At 41.7% G+C, this 23,756-nt stretch overlaps 1 protein-coding gene across 5 annotated transcripts in view; it reads left to right on the top strand.

Annotated features, from left to right (window-relative positions):
- LOC311263664 (transcription factor SOX-6-like) overlaps positions 1-23,756 on the top strand; it is a 115,641-nt gene that overhangs the window by 79,131 nt on the left and 12,754 nt on the right. For 4 of the 5 annotated variants that reach the window (XM_084363890.1, XM_084363889.1, XM_084363887.1 and 1 more), the window contains 5 exons: positions 4,428-4,548; positions 5,787-5,866; positions 13,726-13,875; positions 16,017-16,194; positions 18,252-18,451. In XM_084363890.1, coding sequence (XP_084220016.1) covers positions 4,428-4,548; positions 5,787-5,866; positions 13,726-13,875; positions 16,017-16,194; positions 18,252-18,451 — 729 coding nt within the window. The remainder of the gene's footprint in view (positions 1-4,427; positions 4,549-5,786; positions 5,867-13,725; positions 13,876-16,016; positions 16,195-18,251; positions 18,452-23,756) is intronic. The other variant, XM_084363888.1, reaches the window with a different exon arrangement.

The following is a 23,756-nucleotide window of genomic DNA, read 5'->3' on the forward strand; positions in this document are numbered from 1 at the left end:
CATGTTAGCAAACGGTCACTACTGAGATACCTTAGATACGCTGATATCATATATTATGATGTTAGTTTGTAATACATAGGGTACTGTAGAATCAGTGTAACTGAGTACACTTACTCAGGTACTGTACTTAAGTACGACTTTCAGGTACTTGTCTCCCAAAACAACAAGACTGTTGCTGCATACAGTCCCAGCGACACCCCAACCAACATCGTGATTTAGCTTAAAATTACTACATTACTTCTGTAGCTTCCATTACAAACATACCTACATTACCAAAGTAACTTTCATTACCCTATGTAGGTGACATTACTTCACTATGTTAGTAAGTCTAAGTAATTCACTGACTTCTCGTTTCACTACAGACATGAACAGCGGCCTCCTGATTAAAAGTTCTTGCTTTTTCAACCCAACCATCTGTTCCTGACCTCCATCCTCAAAATACTTTTTGCTCTTTTACTACATCTCCAGCTTCCCCCTGTGCAGTTCTAATAATTAATATAGCCACTAGAGGTCGCCGCCTAGTAATATACGTACATATTAGTTGTAATAAGCTTCTTTCATTTCGACTTCTATGGTTGTTTTTTTGATGAGGACAGGCTCGGAAAAGTCATCATCCAAGATGACAAATCTTCATCGCTGTGACGTTTCTGCGTTGCAGCATCTTGTCCTTGAAATTCATTCACATAATTTTTTTTCCATTTTTTTTATTTAATGCTGAAATCGAAGAACAAGTCTCTTGAATAACAAACATCGTATGTATTTTTCATGTGGATCAAGATAGTGACAAAGCAAGATTTTTACCTGTAAGAAATTGCAGATTGTTACCTCAAGTGAAGTGATGGACAACATTAAGGGACTGCACAGTCTGTACCTGCCAACTGCACAACCAGACGACTCCATTTCTTTCTTTCAACACACAGACGCACCGCATACGTCCTCATTGCCCCCTAACCCTGCTGCCCGTACACAAGAGGACCATTAATTCTGAGTGTGTGTCTGCGCGTGTACACATGTTCCTTGTGCCTAGGTGTGTATGTCGATGTGTCTGGTGGGCAGTTAGAGGAAGGGGGCCTTGTGTTTTCTTAGGGGCTGAGCAGAGCGGGGCCCCCGCAGCACCACCTTCCCCAGTCCATTCATCCAGCCCCCCCCCTCCCATCGGTAAAAGAAGATCTTTGTGTGTTTGCACTAGTGAAGCAGCCCCAGTCAGTCCCAGTGTTCCCAGAGGAATACAATGAATGGGAGCATTTTGTCCCACTCTATAACTTCCACCCCCCCACTTCTCTCTTCTTCTTTTTTTTCTTTAGCCGTTTGGACAGACAGACTTGTTTTTATTCTCTCTTCATTCCCTTCTCTCCTTGTCACAAGACGTCGGACGGCTGGTGTCTGTGAGTGTGTATGGGAATGCCTCAAATGTGCCCTGAATTTCCAATGTGTGTGTGTGTGTGTGATGAGGGCCTCTGTGACTTAAGCAACATCAGTCAGGTGAGGGACACATGTATCTGCATGCTTAACGGACAATGATAACTGTGGGTAATACAGAGGTCTGATGCCTAGTTGAGGCAGAGATGTATGCTCTCTCTCTCAAACACACACACACACACACACACACACACACACACACACACACACACACACACACACACACTCACACATGACAACTTAATTCTACCCTTGACCCTACAACATTAAGTCTCAAACAGCCAACACGTACCAAAACTTCCCATTCTTGAGGTGTACACAGAAATATAGAAAAACAAGGTGACTACACATACAAAGTTCTGTTTTGTGAGTGGGTTGCATACAAGGATTTCAGTTATTTTCATGAAATGAAATGGTTGGAAAAAGTCAAAAGAGCCCAAATTAATATCTAACCCAAGGATATTCAATTTACAATTATTCGAAACAGTGGAAAGCAGTAAATCTCCACATTTGAGAAGCTGGAACTGCAAATGCTTTTTGCCAAATGCTTTAAACAGTTAATCAATCATCACATTTGTTGTCGATTAATTTTCTGTCGATCTTACTGATCAACTTATCTCTCCAGCTCTTCAGCAAACACTCACGAGTCAAGGATGGCCCTGTTCATCCCTCTCACTCTATTTAATCATGCTCTTTGAACCTCTCTACCGCAACTCCTTTCACCCCCACTCACACACTCAAACATCCCAGGAGGACGGTCATCTAATTCAACAACATGAACCCGGCAGCACAAATGCAAAAAAACCACTGTAACCACACAACATGCTGATTGTGTAAATTTGGGCTCTAATGATGAAACATCCCAGGAGGACAGTGGGAGGGGTCAGTGTAGCTAATGAATTGGTAGTAAAGGAGATGAATGGAGGTGGACGGCATTGAACGGAGGTAGAGGGAAATGGAGGGAAAAAGAGAGGTGTCAACAAGCGTTCATTTTTGCGAGTGACGCAGTAAAGAAAAAGAAAAAAAACGGGGAGCGATGGAAGGAAGAGCAGAAATAAAGATGGATGATGGAGGAAACATGACTTGAACTGAGCAATATTTAGAGGCAAAGACAACATAGTGATGAACTAAGAATTGATCAGTGGAGGAAGTAAGTAGATGGAGCTAAACAAACCTGAAAAAAATGTGGGAAGTAAAAAGGGACGAAAAGGAAAAGAGGGAAAAAGAGCAAGAGATGAAAAAGGGGGACTGTCAAGACTAGAAACAAAAATAATTTCAAATTAAGAAGCAGAGGAGTAAGGGAAATAAAAACATGAAAATGCTACAGAATGAGAGAAAAGAGGTGGAGAACTGATAGACAGTTATACAATGTTAATAGAAATGGCAGAATTTAATACATTTGTACAAGTGAATTTCTTGTCATTCCTTCTGCGTATAGATAAAAAATGCATATAACTGATAGAAGCTAAGATCAATAAGAAGTCATTCAAATATCAATTAAATTATTATCTTATTTGTAAGAAAAGGAGATTTTTGAGTTTCATTCCAAACTCATCAAGAAATGACGCTTGATGGCCGCTGACCCGACCTACAATCTCAAAGTGGAGTGTTGGAGTTGGGTACGAGACTGAAAAATCATCTTTCCAATTCTCCACCTTTAATGCCTTAAGCATGTTTGAAAAATGTGAGAGATATGGCTTACTTTCAGACACGAGTGAGAAGAAATAAAAAAGAAGCAAAGACAGAGAGAAACACAAGAAAAGGAGACACGGGAGGTAATGAGACAAACAATTTAACAGGTCAGAATAAAATGAAGAACAGAGAGAAAAATGGTGATTAAAGGGAGAGATGGAAGGGAAGAGAGTGAGACAGTCCAGTGGTTTAGTACAACCAGCCTTAATAGATTCCTGCAGGCGCATCTTTGATTTGCTCTCGTCAGTTCGAGCCCTCAGTCCCTTAACTCAGTCTTTAAGAGTCTTTCAAGCCGACATGAAAGGCGGCTCTTACTCCTCTCTGCTGTTTTAAAGGCATTTTGTTTCACATTTCTACACTTGTCTCTCAAGAATGTACATTTTTATTTGTTGTTTGGTCTCTGTTTCTCTACTCTGTCTCTTCAACCCTGCTGACTGTTTAATTCTTTAATACTTAGTGTATTTTTTCTTCTTTTTACTGTATACGAGCTGTGTTCCTGAATCTCCTGAATCCTTTTCTCTTAATGTTAATTCACCATTGTCCATTTTTAATATATTTCAATCATTTTTTATGTACTATTTTTCACTAATTTTGCATTCTTTCTTTCATCTCCTTATATTATATTGTTCCTTTCTTCCTTTTTATCCTACCTTTTTTTCCATTTTGACCACCATTTTTTGTTTTATATTTCTTTTTGTTGCTGGTGTTTCTGCATTCAGTGTGTATGTGTGTGCAACATTTGCACATAGCCTCAATTCCCCAAAAGTTGGGACACTGTGTACGGAAACGTAAAAAAAACCACCCACATGCATTCATTTGCAAACGAGCTGTGTTTACCGACAAGGGTTTTACGAAGTGTTCCTGAGCCCATGCAGTTATATCCTTTATATAATCATGTGTTTCACAAAGCGGTGAACCTCGCTCCATCCTTGCTTGTGAAAGACTGAGACTTTCGGGGATTCCCCAATCTCATACCCAATCATGAATCTATCACCTGTGACCAATCAAACAGGTGTTTTGGAGCATTCCACAACTTCTTTTGTCTTTTGTTGCCTCTGTCCAAACTTGTTTAAAACGTGTTGCTGGCCTTAAAATCAGAATAAGCACATATTTACAAAAATCAATGAAGTTGGTGAGGTAAAACAGGGAATACATTTTCTTTGTACAGTTTTTTTATTGATTAAATGTCAAAGAAGATTAGCACATTATTATGTTATGTAGTTTTTTAAAAAGCATCCCCGATTTTTTAATTAATGACATGTTTTATGTAAGGCCTTCAAACATCTCCTTTCTCTCTCCCCCCCTCTCTCTCGTAGGTTCAGGGTCACATGCCTCCTCTGATGATCCCAGTGTTTCCTCACGACCAGCGGTCTCTGGCTGCCGCCGCCGCTGCACAGCAAGGCTTCCTCTTCCCACCAGGCATGTCCTACAAGCCAGGTATACACACACACACCCACACACACACACACACATGGATTGAACAATTGCCCAATAGATAACACACTGGCGAGTGTTAAGAAAGTATATGTTTTTTGGATTAACATTCGCCCCCCTCAAACAAAAGCTCTACGACTCTGACAGATCTCATTAACTATAAAAGAAACTCTCTCTCTCTCTCTGTCTCCCACACACGCACACAAACACTGGGATCCCAGTCTATGTTAATGAGGTGTGTCAGGTGAGGAATGTTCTGGAAATGAGCGGAGAGATTTACAAGCTCTGCTTGTTCACGTCAGGAACAATACATTGGACACAGCAAGGACTGGAATGTCTCTTTTATGGCATGCTGAAAGCATGTCAGTTGCACAACACATCTGCAACATGGAATTTCACACTTTCTCACACACACACACACACAAACACACACACACACACCCAGCAATGTAGACATACGGAAAATGCAGACAGATGAATCGCATGCATTCCCAAAAACACACTTGAAGAATTGCCTGCATGTTGCACATTTAAGCAACAAGGATTTTGCACAAACAGACACACCAAACGCTTTCTATACAAGCAGAAACACTCACTTCAAGTACACCGTCTGATTTGCGCCACCACCTGCTTTCTTGCTCTCTCCTCGTCCTTCACACATTCCTCTCTTCCATGCATTCCTCCAGGTGCTTGCCCGACGCCACACACCACTGACCCTTCATACTTCATACAGAAAAATTCATGTTTATTCCTACTGCGTGAGCACACACTCCCACGAGGCTGCAAAGAGAGGCAGAAATGAGGAAAGGGATTAAAAAGCCATTATTCTACACTCTCCTTTGACTTTGGTCTGTTCTCAACAAAGGCTCTGACATGGAAAGCCTTTTAGGGACAAACAGTAGGGGTTATACACGGTGCTCGTATATGAATTTATGAGTGCATCCCAATGAGGGAGCGCTGGACTTGAACTCTGCTCGCCCTGGTCTCAAGCACCCATGTGTACCGACAATGAGCGTTATTATTAACCTTCGAATAAAACACTTGTGACCCTTCATGTTTCATTTGCCATGAATAAAAACATGAGAGCAAGCGAGGAACAAGGAAGGAGACAAAAGGCGAGACAGAGAGAGAGAGAGAGAGAGAGAGACAGACAGAGGGCTGGCTGAAGGTAAAGAGCAGGTTAGTTCTTGTACCTCCCTCCACCTTTCTATACAATATGTGTTGTTTTGGTGTTTCAACAGGTGAGAATTACCCCATGCAGTTCATTCCATCGACAATGGCAGCTGCAGCAGCATCTGGACTCAGCCCATTACAACTACAGGTAAGATGAAAACACCTGGAAATTTCATCAAAATCACCCAAAAATCTTAACAACACCAAGATTATCTGCATGTACAGAAAACACAGTTTTGTTATTGGAGGGAATCGACCTTTAAAATGAAACTGCACAAGAAAGGATGAGTAATGCCTTCTCACAACAAAAGGATCACACAAGCAGTGAACAGTGAAGTGTGGAAAAGTAAGGGTGTGGAGGTTGGTGGGTGTCTATTTCTGTGTGATATACACTTCACTTTCACCTGGATTCATTCCTCAACTCATAAAAACATTGCACCCGGGAAATATGTGATTTTTATAAATTTCTTTGGCAGGAACTTTTAAATTTTAGCCATGACTAGAACCCCAAAGTCCTTACTAAACCAAAGATGTTATACGTACTTTAACTTAAACTAAAGAAAACCTTGTGTTCAACTTCTCCTTTCAAAGTAGAGTAAAAAAGAGGTGCAGAGTTGGAAACTGTGTCAGGGCAAAGGCCAACAAAGCAAACTAAATAAGTGCCTCTTCAGTATATCTACAATGATAACTCGAGTGAGTGTTTCACAGATCGAGCCATGAGGGTGAGGATTTGTAGAGTGACAAAGTACATATGGATCTAATCCTGAGGGTGTAACCAGCAGGCCAGAACCCAAGACAATTGTGCAGAAGTGAGTTGATAAATAGAAAAGACAGTCAAGATAAGAAGCCTTGGCAAATTAAATGAAACTCCTTCTTGTTCTAACCTCGTCCGCAGTTCAAGAGGGCATAACAACCTGCAACATTTTCAGAGACAGAAAAAACACTTGCTTCCAATCAAACAACACAAAAGTGATTTTATCAATACCTGGTGCATGAAACCTTTTTTTACTTCTCAGAGGAGATCAAGAGGCCAAGGCTAATATAAAACCTGCTGAGTGTCTGGTAGACTTTCTTCAAAAAACGAACTTGCAAAAAGGAAGCTGCATGAAAAGTGGTCTAACTTCAACAACAAAAACAGGTGATCTCTGGAAAGTGCAGATTCCAGGCCAATAAAATACCATTAAATTGAAAAACAAAGTTGCTACTATTATTTGCCTTTGAGACCAGTACTGCTTTCTGACTTTGGTTCTTCTCCTGCACTGTGTTGCAGTGTACATTATGCATATAAATACCCTCCAAAAACATCGATAAGAGCAAAATGATGATGTTTGAATGGGTGGGAAACACAAATGGAAGCTGGAGGAGGCCCAACATGCATGCATTTCTTTCCTAATTTGAATCAAGTCAACTTTTTCAATAAAACAACATGACGCTATGGTTAAAAAAGCAGCTTTATAGCCCGACGCTAACATGCTAGAGCGCTTATCTGCTGCCTGTCAGCTGTGTGAGACAAAAGCTGTTATGATGAATCACAGAGGAATTCCGCCCCACCAGCGCAACACCTGGCCCAGGCAATTCATCAAATATTTTATTGCCGCTTGACACCTGTGGTTTGAGAATAGCACTTATCCATAATGGTTATCATTGAGCATATTTGCAAAGAAAAAACAAAGTGAAACAAAAACAAAAAAAAAGAAAAGACAAATGCAGTCGTTACTCCCTAAAGGCTGTTTGGAATTTCTCAACACGGCCCCGTCGCCCCTCCTGCTGTACCTACTATCAGAGGAAAGAACAAAAGCCCTCAAAAGCTTTTTCACTGGCAAACAATGTTGCTTCATCATGTCATCCATTACCATAGCATGGCTTTTGGATGTTACAAGAATCCTTATCTCAGTTTATTCAATTTGAATTGTGGTTTTCACTTATCGAGGCCCTCATTAGCCGCTATTGACTTTGCAAAGCGCCGTGCTGCGCTGAGGGGATGGGAGCCTCGGCGCAGCCTATCTCCACTCCTGGCTTTGAAATGATCAAAAGAGTCTCTTACCTCTTACAAGAGTGAGAGGTAAGAGGATGAATGATGTCGGAGATGCAAACTCATTCACATTTAAACACTGCCTGAGACGTGGAGAATGAGAGGCAGAGAGGAACCTGAATGAAAGAGGAAGCTTCTCATCACGGCGTTGGCTGAAATCGAGTTGAAGACAGAAGACAGAGAGCATAGGGGAAGTGTTTATGAGAGGAAAAAAAGGATGATTATCTGAGGAATTTTTGTGAGACGGAGGCGCTGGCTCCCAGCACATGTTTGGACATTGTTTTGACAACAATGCCTCCGCCAAAAGCAATCATGACGAGATTTATGAGTTGTACTTGTTTAGTTATGTATCTTGATCTCAAAAATGTGCCAGCAGCACTCTTTGTGCTGTGATACAAAGCACTTTTAAAAAGAAATCATACAGAAACTACACGGGGTGGACACAATGAAACACCTGCATAGTGTGCTTCTATCCAGTCCAACAGCCTTGCAGTTAATGCTTACTTTGAGTTGATATTGTTCAGCCTTTAGTGAATCAACACTTCACTTTGACCGCTGTAGACATGTAACATATATAATGTAGGTTGCATCATTCTGGAGTGTCTTGGCTGTGTGTGAGCTGCTTGTTGCGTGTGGCGAAGAGCTCGACAACTACAGGGTTTCCCTCAGAAAAATTTGTAATGGATCCTTATGCCTTTTAATTTTTCAAACTGACAACATTTTGTATTTTCCAACATTGCAGAGTATTGGTTTGAATAATTACTACAGAGTCAACATATCATGTGATCCACAGCTAAGTCAGTCTGACAGATCCGGACGCATCTTGACTCATTATCAATGTACTTACTGTGTAGTTGTCTAAACGCCTAATTCATCACCAGTGTTGAGCAATAATGCATTATATGAGGTAGGTTATTAAAACTTCCAAATCAGTATTATATCACAGCTACTATGTTGAGTAATGCAGCATTGCTGTGTTGCTGTAGGTACACGCGTACGTAGGGCAGGTTAAGGGTACTTCACATCAGCCACTAGCCAAAAAGCTGAACAAACATTATAGGATGAGGGAGAGAGTATACTTTCAACAGCTGGAAATTAGAGTCTCATTTAGTTAAATATGGAAAGAACGTTGCAAACTTTGTGCAAGCAGCAAAACGCTTTCAACCATGAAAAATACAACATCTAATTTACCGAAGCTTCTGATACAGCAGCACAGCGAGGCAGAACTTGTTGAAAAAAAACAAAAAAAAACAAAAAAAAAAAAACACTGGTGCTGACAACGAGGCGTCTACTGCCAGGGAAGCAGCGTGCACTCCTAAGTACTGCTCTGCACTCCAGCTAATGAACTGAACTGGATTTCAGAGCAGGACACGGTTGTGGAGAGACGTTAAGTGAAACAAGACCTAAAGAAGCTCGCAAAGTAATATAATACCATAACGAGTGACATAACTACTTTTTTTACTTTTGATACTAAGTAATAAGTAAAGTAATATTCTTACTTTGTAATGGCGTAAGTAAAGAGTAACTTGCACAATGCAGCTTGTCACAGAAATGACCTTTTCTGTGTCATGTAGCACCTCTTCATGTTTAAATGTAATCACTTCTCCTGATGTTAGTGCAGGTCTTTATTTAAGGTCAGGCGGTCCATCTCTGCTACAAACTTCTGCAGGAAACCCTGAACTAACGTGATTCTGATGTAAGAGATTAACAACAAAAACTGACGAGTAGAACAGAGACATTTGACGTCTCTACATCCTGCACTATCTTAAGCCCTTTGGCCTGCATGTAGCCATCGCGGTTACGCTGTAGTGCCACAGTGGCTCTCTCTCTCTTTCTCAGCTCTGGCTCGGCTTTCTTTATGGGCTCTGCCTTTGGGAGGTGAGGGACAACGACAGCATTGAAAATCCGATTTCTCACGATTTTTGTGAATGGCTCATCACTTATTTACCATGCATGAAACTGTCTCTGGCCTTTGCCTCAGGCTTTGACCCTTTGACTCTGCTGTTTGTTGTTTGTCATGTTTGGTGTGAAGTGAGGCCAGATGCACTGTTGAACCTACTAAAAATGAAATAAAAATGCATCAGACAAGCAATTGCATATGCAATATGGAATGCATTATGGGTTGAAGCAAACATAAGATTTAATTTATGAAGTTGCATGTGCTAATGAGCCATTAATCATCGTTTGTGATCAATAGAGTATGTTTTTCCTTTGTGTCTTGGTGAGTCAGTCAGTTGGGATGTAAATAAGCCACTGCTGTGAAGGCGCTGATCATTTCTTGACGTGGCAGTCACACACTGAGATTTTGTCGTTTTTTGAGTGTTTTTTAGTCATTAGTCTCAGTTACACTCCACTTCACTAGCATTAACTCCAAGTGTGTGAAACTGCATTATCCTATAAAAAGGCATTGTAAATACACAATTACACCATGTTAGTTCTGCATTAGCAATCTCCTCTGCTACATGTAGTACACACCAGCTGGCATCAAACCCGTTTAATGCCAGATCTGTACTCAGTGCAGGATGGACAGATGTTTTAGCCAGACTCCTCCAGATGTTTCATAGACTGCCCCTTAGCATGCCTTCAGACAGCTGGCTGGCACGAATGGTCAACAGTGCATACAGAATAAACCTGCAAGCAACAAGATGTTTGCTGATTCTCCAAATCATCGGAGAAGATATTCATAAGTGTTGAAAAACGCAAATGCAAAGCCATAATCGTTTATCTCCTTTGTTTTATGCTCTAATCAACTGATGAAACCTATTGAAGTAAAGGCAGGACAACAGAAATATTTGGTAAAAGCTGCCTTGTTGTGCCTGACTCATCACAATTTTGATAGCACAAGTGTTTTTATCAGCGTGGGAACTTCATCGGGTCAATTGTCTCCAGAGCCTCGCAGTAGACCCCTTCACAAACAGTGGATTCCTACTGAAGAAAGGCCTCCTTTGTCGCGGCTAATGCGAGTGAAATACAGTTGCTAAGCAGACATTCTTGTAGAAATCATAAGACATTTCTCGCTGTCTGTCTCCATGTTCTGCCTATTTCTGTTTCAGTGTCTGCGACATGGAGACGTTGGTAAGCAACGAACTTCTGTGCCCCAGAGTCATGGATTCTTCCTCGTCTCCAACATACATAAATTCAGCCAGAATAGCTTTCTTTGTCATAAAATGAGGACAATGATTGGAAGGCAATCAGATGTGATTCGTCTCGACTTAAAAACGAAGCATCTGTTCCGTAGAAGAGAACTGGAAGTGAGATAATGGTTGTCTTTATGCAGCCTGCCTCTCTGTGTATCTCTTTCACTGTCTTGGACACGACTAACCCTCTCAGTGAAATATTTACCCTCTGTGTGGGCTAGTTCAGTGGCAGTCGATCCATTTCACCCTCCTCCTCCTCCTCTCCCTGCAAACCTGCTGAAAAAGACAAAACCCCATTTGTTTTGTGTACTCCTGAGATCGATCGCAGCTCGACACTTAAAGAGGCCGGCTAAAGGGATTCTTCACTCAGTCCTAATAGGACAGGCCGGTCTGAGCCCGGAGGTGGCTGTTGGCAGGCTACAGTACAGCAGTCTGTGCTGCCCACACCCAGACCACAAAAACATCACCTTCTCTCTGCTTAAGGATTAGGCCAATGTAGGCCAAGGCTATTGAAAAACCTGCTGATGATCAGGAGGGTCGAAAATGACGGACTAATCATTTGGATTTGAGTCAAATTAGCACTAACGTCCAAAGGCCAGTCAGATAGTCTGGACAGCTGTGGCGTGGCTCTAGGCTCTCTTTGTCAATTTGTAATTTAGGAAATTGCAACATTGTCTTCCCTTGGGGTTTGACTGAATGGCGAGAGCTGTAGTTGGGGTTGTTTACGCTGCACATTGGCCTCCCCAGTCGCCAATCAATCTCAGAGTGTCTTTGAGAAACAGAGGAAAAATAAAGTAAAAGCTCTGATTCTCAGTCTTTTGTTTGTTCAACAGTTCCCACTTCTTATTAGGAATTGCTGACGGAATCGCTGCTAACAGCACAATAGCCGTGGGTGTGTTTGCACACAAGCGGGCGTGGGTGTGAGATCCTAACTGTGTGTTTTACCTCAAAGACTCGTGTGTCTGCTCCCCTTAGAGCTGTAAGAATATCAGGCATCACCAGAAGTAACTCTGCGGTCGGCTTGATTGACGCGAGAGGCCTCACCACCAGCCATTCAAGGCACATTCTTACGGGGATCTCATATCGCCAGGGGTTGGCCCGAGCACTCCTGGTGCCTTCCAAGGAAAATAAGCGGCGTGACATCAGGGCTTTGTTTCAACGGCGAGGCCCCTTCTGTTTGTGTTTAATATCGCTCCGAGAGAAGTGGAAAGAGGGCCAGCCAATTTTTCTGGCCCCAACCACTGAGCCTGGCGCTTCAGCGGTGAAGCGACGGTGGTCTCGTGTGTCTGCAGCGCAACACTCTCTGTCCCCCTTTCTCTATCGCGCACTCTTTGCTTTTGGATCTCAGGTCCCAGGAGGCTTTGCAGTTTTGACTGCAGGGAAATCAGATCTCACAACACTGGGGGCCGTTTAGGCTGAGGGGGCAGAGAGCGAAAACAGAGACAGAAAGAGGCAGAGATGGAGGTGGATGGAGAAGATGTGAAGAGCGATTCTGGAACAAAACAGAGGACCAGAGGAAAAAGGGAGAGATCAAAAGAGAGGAGGACAAAAGTAAAAGAGAAACGTAGAAGGAGGGGGAGAGTATAGATGAGGTGAGAGCAACGAAAAATGAGAGGAAACCAGGAAAGCAGAAAAGAGAGAACGAGTGGAGGGAGTCTTAAGTGAAGGCCAGCCACGTCTGGGTGGTTTTCCTGAGGACAGGCTCTTTGATACTCCAGTACTCACACTCCAATGCATTTAGACAGGGGTTGACAGTGGTTACAGGCAGTGGTTTGTCTGGCCAGCTAGCTTTGATTTAGAAGACCCTGGACTGGGCCGAGTATTTGACTCTTTGATTTTCGTTGGATGGAAAATCGGTACAGGTTTTTTTGGGTTTTTTTGTACATTTAATGTTTTCGTCCAACCCTGAAGGCAGATGGCTTCTACTTTCCAAGTGTTTTTCGAAGGCTTTCTATTATTTTTACAATATTTTAAAGTGTTTTTCAATTGACTCTTGCCCAAAATGTAATTTCAGTATGACTACACCTACTTAAACATGATTTCGCCACTATTGTCTTTGGGATTAAAGTTAGAGAAGAAGCCCAATTGTCTGCACTGTTCATGATCAGTCTCAAGTGTTTTCTAGGACCCATACTGTTTGCAGTCCTAATTTTATTTTATTTTATTTGACTATCATAAGCCAAGGCTTTAAAAAAGGTTAAATAGTCAGGATTACAAAAACAGCCATGTGGCTCTTTTCCATTGTGGTTCACATTGTTTTCTGAGATATAAAGGAAACCAGCCCTTTACTGTTCACAATACTGAGCCAGGCATTGTCTAAAAATCTAATTTCCATACTCAGTCTCAGATTTGTGCAGATACAACTTAAGGAGGATTCAAGCAAAGCATTCAAATGTTTCTTTAGCTATTGTCTGGATTTATTTCTTGATGCAAATCGATACACAAGCTGCTCCCAGCATCTGTTGAAAGAATAAGTGTCAGAGATGGATTGTAGATAATTTAAAATAAAAATGTTTTGCTGGAGAGACTCCTTTATAAAGACTCACCCCCTCAAACAAATTTTCCGTTTGTGTGGGACACTCCTGTCAACTTCAGATCTAGGTGTGTGTACGTACACGCACATTTGTTTCCATGACTTCTGAGTGTGTTTGGCAGACACACACTCATCAAACCTCAGAAGATGCGAACAGCACCAGGGAGTGGATGTGAAAAAAAAACAACAAAAAAACAACAGGATCAAGGAAAGAGAGAGAGAATGAAAGAGGAAAGCCACTGACTAGTTGCTGGCTAGCGATGTTAATAGCCTGTCGGTTTTGCTGGTTTCTTCCCTTTTTGCAGCAGCTCTATGCCGCCCAGCTGGCAAGCATGCAGATCTCGCCAGGAGCCAAGATGACTCCCCTCCCGCAGGCTCTCAACTCCTCCAGTCCCCTTTCCCCCTCTGCCCTGAAGAGCGAGAAGCGAGCATCCAGTCCTGTCGCTCAGATTAAGGTGAGTCCTTTGTTGCAGATGTTGCAAAATGGTTCATGTGATTTGGCAGAGTCGTCTAAATGATTCAGCGGGATTTTCAGAGTCAGTTGGAAAATATTTTGATTGCAAATATTGCGATTGAAGAGATAGCAGCAGGCAGAGACATTAAAATGTGACTTTATTCAATAAACAACCAACTGCAAATTACATAAGGGATATATACAAGAGCAAAACAGGGTCTCTATGCATAAAGTAACAGACAAGATGATAAAACAAAGAAAAGAGTGAGTTCAGAGTAAACATGGTAGGAAAACACACAGGAATAATAACTGTGATAAGCAGTTCAAGTAAAAGTGAGAGGCTGGAAATTTGGAAGTTGTTGAAACAACGATCTGCACATGGGCCTGTACTCTTCACCGTCAATTAGAAACAGCTTATTTAAAACTCACACACTGATACACACACACACACACTCACAAACTGACACTGGCGCTGGCTGCTGTTTGGCAGGAGCCCAGACCCCTTCACTGGAGAGAGCGTACGCCTCATCTTTACTCGACGACGAGGCAGTAATGGAAGCCATGTGTGTGTGTGGGGCACAGCTGCAAACCGGCGTCACAATAGACCGGCGTCAGAGCTCACCGCACTCAAACAGTAGTGCTGCGCCTTCCAAAATCCCCACCCTCTGCTAACCTCCGCATACGCTCAGCCCACCCCCCCACTTTGGCATGCCACCCGCAGTCAATTACACTTCCAATGGTGACCCATTTTCACGACAGAAACATTCGCTTTAAAGTGCCTGTGTCGCTGTATATACAATCCAAAACTTATATTTTTTATTTCAGTATTTAGCAAAAACATTATTGGGGAACTACAGTAAAATTACTTGAAACATAGTGTGGCAATGGATGGAAAAAGGAGAAGTGGATTATGCTGCAGGACTGAGACGTTTCAGTGCGTGTTTTGATGCAGTTTTCCTGCCTAGAAAACAAGCCACAGCTGAAATCCTTCAGAAATTATTTGTACTGACTGAAGGAGCTGCCGTCTGCTGATGAGGCAACTAATCTTTTAACAACCACCATTCGAGCCAACAGGTGGAGGTGGTGTTTGACTCTCCAATTTAGGTGGAGAATTTGCTTTAAAGGTCCAGTGTGCAATCTTGGCAGAATTGGAACTTAATAATCATAATTATGTTTTTATTATTGTATAACCACAGCTATTTCTGTTAATCGTGTTTTTAGTGGGGAATGTAGGGAGGGTGAGATGTGGGTTGTTCCTGGACCACCAGAAGTGGTTGCAAAATGAATTTATGAATGAATTTACAATGTTTGATTTTAAATGTTTAATGCAATTCTTTTTTTTATTTGCAATTTTTTTAAGAATTTGAAACTTACAATGTTAACATCTACGTGCGTCGGCTTGCCAGCAGTCTTCTTCTTCCTTGATTTTGTTGCTACACTAATATGTTTCTTGGTGCATTACTGCCACCGTATGTCAGTCAGTGGAATGACATGAAAACTACTGGCAAGCCTTTCTACATTTCTGCAAAAAACCACAGATGAACCTTTCAGCTTTACGTATGTATTCTATTTCTCTCGTCACAAAAAACACTTGATTAGGGTTAAAAAAAACATCGTGACTTGGCTGATTGTAGCTGTTTTGGTCGCTATGATCATGGATGGAGATGGTCCAACTTTCTTTGACAAATAGCTGGTTTTGGTCACCACAAAATTTACAGGAAATGTCCACAGGTCTCTTTAAAAAAACAAAACACTTTTGTTGCGACAAAAACGGATGGAAATATCCCCAAATGTCCTTACAAATACCCAGTGCTGTGAGACGAACTGTGGTTGGGCATTTGGCAGAATTATTGGCTGTAATAATGCCAGTCAACCTTGGATGTAACTGAAGAGTCAGAAACATTAACTGCTAACATTATATCCTGGCGACTGGGCTGCGAGAGACGGACAAAATGAGGAACACACTTGCAAAAACATACGAGCAATAAGTAGTGACACTGAATTATAAGCAGGATCGGATGCTAATTCCTCACGCTCACACGCAAGGACAACTACTTATACAGTTGCAAGTACGGCTTCTTTTAGTGTCCTTTAATACACATCCTGATCCACCAAACACTGTTGTGTCTGTTCTACTAACAGGAAGAAGGATCCACACAGCCATTGAACCTCTCAGCCAGACCCAAGACAGCCGAGCCTCTTCGCTCGCCGACGTCCCCAACACAGAGTCTGTTCTCTGGAAACAAGACCAGCCCTACAGGCATGGGCAAGGGCCGAATCCCAAGCCCCATCTCCAACATGGGCAGGAACACCTCTCTGGGTAGGTAACAAACACATTCATGCACATCAGCACCAGTGTTTCCTTTACCACTTGGTAGACAGGGTGGGCCACAGCATTAGCACTACTCTGCCTAAAAGAAGTACATTAACGTTGGCTTTACTGACATGTTCAATAAGAATCACAAGGTCTAAATGCTGTTTCACCACGCCAAGACTTAATTCTGAGGGGAAACACTGACGTACTCTGCACATACATGCTCTCTCAGACACAAACAAACTCAAACACCAGCGTATTGTTCACATCTGTACTGTACATCCATCCAGAGCAAACACGTCCTCACTCCAGTGTAAAACTGTGCCTTCCCCTCAACCGGAAAAACAAAAACATCACCCACCCAAACACCCTTCTCCGCGCCACACACAGACAAACCAGGCAGCGTCGCATGCGCCTGATAGACTGCAGACACCTCAACCCCACGAGGAGACCTGTGTGTGTGTATTGGTGTGTGTGTGTATGTGTGTTTGTGTTTTACAGGAGTCCAAAGCCCTGTATTTAGCCCCAATGAAAACCCCGGCAGCGGAAGCAGTGAAACCCAGCACACGTTATTTGGTTTTTAAGAGCTTCCTCACATCATTGTCTGCCCGCGCTAGACCTTTTATGCCCCTACCTCTGCTATCTGTTATTAAGGCCAATCTAAACCCTCTCATTATATCCCCCCAGAAAACAATTTCGCCAGCTACTCTGGAGTGGCTTTGAGGACGCGTCGCTTGTGTTCCCTGCAAAGTTATTTTTTGCCCATTTTAACGGCCACCCAAGCATACAGGGCTTCCTACTTGTCTGCTAATTAAACGAGGAGGGCGACGGAAACTTTGCATCCTTTTATTTATTTTTTTTCTCATTCTTCAAATGTGCATCGGCTTCAAAAGTGTGAAGCAAGCGCATAAACAAGGGGGAGGAGGTTCAGTCATGTTTAGACACAAGTGGACTGGAAAACAACTTCAGCAGCAGTTGCCCCTGATAAGACTGGAAATATTAATTTATTTATTAAGAAGTTTATCCAGCATTTTGTACAAGTGCGCATGCAGCGATTCTGGTTTTCACACCCACTGTGGACTTATAGGAGCATGAAATCACGCACATGCAACAAACTAGGTTCTTCAGATTCTCAGGTGACCTGGAAAAAAACAGAACAACGACTCAAAATCACCAAGTATATTTGTTTAAGTTCTAGTCAAAATAATATTACATTTGAAATGGATAAATTCAGCCATTTATGAAAATTCAATCATTATCTACTCAACTTGATGCCAAGACAGGTGAATTTTCATAGTCGCCAAAACATTTCTGGAGCTTCACAGCAAAACTCTGGTGCAGCATTCTCCTAAACAACTTAAGTAGATGGGGACTTCTTTTAAAACATAAAAAACAACCAAATTAAATCAATTTGGAATCTCTGGGCTTCCAGAGACTTGGATTACGCCGGACAAGCTGTCTTCGAGCATAAAGCATAATTTAAAAGTTTAAAAGGGATTCAGAGAAAATGGCTGACGTTGGAACATGAGAGTTTTTCATTTCAGTAAGTCGCCGTTCCTTAAGAACTGCTTGGTTACAGTTAATGAAACGGTACCAAAAAACCCAGAAAACTTATATTCTCAGCTTTAGTATGACAGATAGCATTAACATAGCCGACAATTTCCTGCCGAAGTTGGAACACATTTTGTGACTTCAAATGATCGATTTCTTTATTTGTCTTTTCCTCGGTCCTTGTCTGACTACTGAAGTGGTTTTCTTGGTAAAAATGAATCTCATATATATATTTCGACACCAATCAGAACATAGCGACATTTGATTCTGATGACAGTTGCAGGGTTGTTGCTCATGAAGCCAGGCTATTGTCAAATCTAATCAAACCACTTAACCACATAAAATTGGCTTAGTTGTACTCTGACTTAAACTTGAATCGTTCCCTATTTATTCTTTAATATTTGTGGTTGAGGATAAAAGCCTGGCCTCTTGTATCGAAGCCACACACTCTTTGCTTTTCTTTTCTGTCCTGCCAATCAAAGTGACAAACCGTCACCCTTCTTCTCTCCCAGACATCCTGTCCAGCCTCAACTCCACAGCGCTGTTTGGGGACCAGGACGCGGTGATGAAGGCCATCCAAGAGGCGAGGAGCATGAGGGAGCAGATCCAGAGGGAGCAGCTCCACCACCAGCAGCAGCAGCAGCCGGGACACCACAGTCTGGAGGCCAAACTGTCAGCTCTGAGCAGCATGACCCTCAACAACGGCAACAAGGTTAGAGGGACAGACAGATCACGTGTGGCTACAGAGGAAGATGCACAGACACACTTGGCTGATAAGGTCTATAAGAATCACATGGTCTAAATGCAGTTTTCAAAGGCATTTTCTTTCATGTTGAGAAGGAATTCTGATTGAAACGCCGATGGGTCTGCGTGCACACATCCACATGAACTACACAAGTGGAAGGATATACATGATTTACAGCGCATGTGACACACATCAACAGACAGGCACCAAGTACTTTTTTGAGGTACAATGAAGATTTTACACAAAGCTTTAAAATTGGCTGCATAATAGGGATTAAAGAAGGTAAAAGTAGCTCCAAAAAAGTTTGAAAGTTTAAAGTAGCTCCACCTGAACCAAGTAAAAGGCTGTTTACCTGTAAATGCCTCAGTAATTTCATTTTGACACTCTAAACAGGACAGTAAGTATACAGGGTTGGGTCGGATTACCTTGAAATGTAGTCAGTTATTAAATACAAATTACATGGCAACTATTAGTTGCGTAATCTATTCTATCAATCAAAAAATCAATCAATCAATCAATCAATCAATCAATCAGACTTTATTTGTATAGCACCAATTCACAACAAAAGTCATCTCACGACACTTTCCAAATTGAGCAGGTCTAAACCATACTCCTTGATTGGATTGCAAAAAATGTAATCTAGTCTGAATACGTTTGGATTGAATTTGGATTACAATGAAAATATTGCTCCTTGTACTGAGAAAAATGGACAGAACCACATTTTTTTTTTCTTTAAACATCTCAAAACATTTTCAATGTAAATAAAATGTATTTTGCATATTCAGCAACCACAGTTAGTCAAATCAAATCATGCATTCAACCCACAAATTTTGATGGTTTATATTGACCAGCGTTTAAATCAAACCGAACCTCCACCACATAAATTTCAAAGTAAAACCACACGACAAAATGTTATACAACCAACAGAACCCATCAAACAAACACTCTCAGGATACAGTCACAAAAACTCTCTATTGCCAAAATTCTGATTCAGCCTTCTTGGATTCAGATATTATAAATGAAAAAGGCCTTTTGAGGCTTCTTAATGAATATCACTGGGTCCCATATACTTGAGCAACGAGCTGGCAGTACTCTCTTTCTACATCGTTTTACATATAAGTAAACTTTTACTTTTACAATGTGGTATCACCACTTTTTCTTCAATAAAAGATGTGAACGGACGTGTACAGATAGATCTACTCCTTCTCCAGTATTTCATTGGCCGAGTGTTAAAGGTTTCAGCTCAGCTCGTGCATCAGGCTGAAGAAGAATATTCATGGATGATATTTGGTGTTGTTTGGCTCGGGCTGCAGCTCTTGAGGACTTCTCTTTTCTCCTCTCATCTCCACGGCCACCCAGAAGCCAACAGCTTTGAAGAGGGAGCAGCTGGGCCAATGACAAGTGATGGTTTTGGCGTATGTGTGTGTGTGTGTGTGTGTGTGTGTGTATGTGTGCCTGCCTTGACTGAGTGGGTGTTTTTTTGGAGAAGAGATGGTGTTAACATTAGTGTGTGTGTGTGTGTGTGTGTGTGTGTGTATAATGGAGTCCAGCTCTCCACTTGCCCTGGAGGGGGGATCCCGGCCTCAGGGTTTTAGCCCAATTAAAGGGCCTTTCTCAGGGAAGGGACCTCCCCCCTCCGCACTCACCTCTTCCCCCGCTCATCTCTCCCCCTTGGGCTGAGGGAGACAGGGCCTTTGTACCAGGATCTCATGTCCAGAGGGAAATCCATATTCCAAAACATCTTCAATCAGTCTGATCAGCCACTCACAGATCCAGGGATCAGATATTCAGTAAAATAAGGAACATGATTAGACCGGCTCTCCTGCGCAATTGATCCCATGTTGCTTCAAGGATGAGGAGAAGGAGGAGGAGAGGAGCTCATGAATATTTTAGGGGTGGAGACTTTGAACCCACCAACCCCAACTAGGTCATGATTGGTGCACTCCAAGGATAGGCTGTTTTGAATTTTTTGGACTTGTTTGCCTTGCATCTTCAGGAGGAAAACATCCAAAATCTGGCAAAATATAGCTTTGCTGTACTTATCCTCTGTCCCAAGTTGACTTTTTTTTATAAGTCATTATACTAGTAAACACTGAGAAACTCATAAATATAAATTATACAACAGCCTATACTAATAAATTGTTTATTAAGATTTAATGAGAGTTGTCTGCTGCAGGTCTGGTGAAAAACCCCACTGATGGTCCCAAATAAGTTGATGCTTTAAAGAGCTTTTTGCACAAAGTTAACTTTGACATGATTAAGGTGAGTGTGTTGCAGGGAGAGCCCTACATGCCTCTCTCTCTATATTTTCCAACTTTATAAGAACAAAACCAAAGCAATGCAGTAATTTGGTTTATAGCTCCATGCCTCCTAATAAAAAGCTCATTTGGAAAGTCTCAAAGTAATTGTTTCCGGTTCAGGGACGACAGCAGGCTGTGGTGTTTGTTGTCAGTTTGTTATTCGTTACCTAACAACAGCAGCTCAAAGACTCTTTCTCTCGGCTTTAAATACATAATTTTTTCTTTGGGATGGAGAAGTTTTTTTTGTGAGTGTGTGTGTGTGTGTGTTTTTTCTAAAGCGCTCAAAGGCTTTGCTCTGTCTTAAACAATTCATGGATGGAACTTGCTGGATGCTGAGAGTGTGACTCACCCGCTCCACCTCGGGAGGCAGTGAGACCAGCTCTTTTTCTTTACCTTGGATTTGTGCGTTGTTTTCTGTTCGTCGAATAAATTTGTTACTCAAATCCTCCCCTCAGAAACTTTGAGGCTCTGCCCGAGCCTTTTTGTTTTATGACATTGTACTAACACAGCACACTGGGCTTCTTTGGAGGGAATGAGACAACTGCTGCAAATGGTATGTCAGTGTAATATTGAGTGTTGAGCTATTTATTGCCCACGCTGATTCGACTCAAAGGGAGCCATCGCGGTGACGTCTGAGTGTGTGTGTTTGTGTTTATTTTGCTTTCTGTTTGTGTATTTCTGTCCCACAGCATTCATTTAAAGCATAGACGACATAGACATTTCCCTGAGAGTTGAAACTGATCCTGGGCTCCTTTTGTGTGTGTGTGTGTGTGTGTGTGTGTCCTGGCTCTGCGCTGGCCTTGGCCATGTTAATGTCATTATAGCTGGTGTACAGACGAGAGGCCTGGCCAGTTAGTGGCATTGTTGAGTATCACCTTACGCTTACGTTGCTTCCAGCTGGTCTGTGGCTGCCAAAGCTCACTGAAATAGCCACTGTGTATGACTGTGTGGGTGAGTGCATGTATGTTTCTGTATGTGTGTGTGTGTGTGTGTGTGTGCGCGCGCATAAAAGCCTGTGTGCGACTTTTTCATCCAAACAGCCACAAAACACTCCCTTAACCCACTTAAAGGAAAACAAAAAAAGTTTTTGAGAGATTACCACATTACATGGCATGTTTTGGATGAAAAACACAAAAATCAACCATGTGTCCTCAGTAGATCTTTGACTCGGGCTTTAACTCATTAGAATATAAAGTAGTAACAAAGAAGTGTGCACGGTAAGTTATCTTAAACAGCTTTGCACAGGAGCGTGGTAAAGTTTACATGAAATATGGTAGAAAAATAATACACTGCTTTGAACCACGAGGGACTACTTTTCCTGTTTCCATAGGAGGGGAACATGGAGGGTGATGGCAGACTGAGAGCAGTTAAATCTACAGGCCAAATAAGAAGGAGCACAAACTGCTTTCTCACTTTGGATAACGCTTGGTGTGCACACAATCACTCAACAGCTTATTCTAAATTGCGAGCACTGAGCGACGGGGTCGGTGTACACATAACTTAACATATAAGTTGATCGAAGGGTTGATGTGCAGAAACCTGCTGTATTCTGCTGTGAGCAGATCCCTCAGTGGCTGTACAACAGTGGGTTGGGAGTTTCAATTGTTTTTTTGAATGGGTTTTCAGCAGTTTTGTGTAAAGTACCCAAAAATCATACTTGAATAAAAGTTAAAATATCATGTCAAATATTACTTTGGTAAAGTCTACCATACGAATAGTACTTAAGTAAAAGTGTTAAAGTATCTGATATTAAACGTACTTAAGTATCAAAAGTGCAAGTAAATAAAACATACTGTATAGTTACATGTATGTATACATTTTATACTACTGTAGGGGCTGACCGATTATTGACTTGGTTTATTATTATATTTGATATTCAGCATTTTTATAGTTATTGGAATCTGCGTTTTATCATAAAAATGTAGTGGAGTCGAAGTATAAAGTAGCAGAAAATGGAAATTACATGTAGGTCAGAATTGTACTTAAGTACAGTACTCAAGTAAGCAGTTAGAGTAGTTAATTAGATGCCTGAAATAACGTATGTGGTTAACAGAAGCTTAAGAGATTTTCACATTTTAACCCATAAAATCAACAGTAAATACCCCACATTTGACTTAACGTGTCGGTTGCTAACAAGTGGCTAAATGAGACTAAATAAACGTCATCACACCGAACACAGAGACTCATCTACTCACTAGTCTGTCTTTACAGGTGGACTTTACTTTCAAACTATTCTGTCTCTAACTTTCCACCTTGTAGATTGATCAATTTACAGTTTATAAATCATACATTTTATACTTGTTCATTAAATTAATTTAAAAGTTAAACATACATGCGCGTTCCTCCCAGATACATTTGTATACTTGAAGCAAGTGCGTATTCCTATCTTTTGTACAGTTTTGAAATGTACCAGATCTCTAAATTTTAAGGGTTTTAATTTAATGTGTCTCATTATAGAGAAATGTTGTTCGTCTGTACCCTGCTGAGTCAATCGGTCGGCGTGCTCGCAGTTTCTGTTGGTTGAGCAGAATAAATCTGGAGGAAGGCGAGGAGGGAGGAAATGGTTGTATAGAAGTTTATATTGGCTCTGCTGGTGATTTCGGTCTTTGTAGGAAGTGAGCCTGTGAAACCGACAGCTCAGACTGTTCCAAGTCTTGATTAAAGGTCGACGTAATGTTGCTGTATTTGAAGCCTGAATGATATACATTATAATAAAGTACACTACAAAGCTGAGTCTGGCACCTGCAAATAGACTGTTGAGTGTCTACTTCTTTGGGGTTGGAGCCTCGAGGGGTGGAGGGCTGGTGGTGGTGTTAAGGGCTATGAATAGGAGGAATGGTGAAAAGGAGAAGGAGGGGAGGAGGAAAGAAAACAGAACAGAGCTGACTGACAGCTCTATCGGCACACAGAGAAGTCTGGAGAAGGAAAGAGAGAGAGAAAGATGAAGAAAATGGGAAGAGAGAGGGAACGCC

The sequence above is a fragment of the Pagrus pagrus genome, assembly GCF_965226575.1.
Source record: "Pagrus pagrus genome assembly, chromosome: 10".
NCBI classification, from domain to species: Eukaryota; Metazoa; Chordata; class Actinopteri; order Spariformes; family Sparidae; genus Pagrus; species Pagrus pagrus.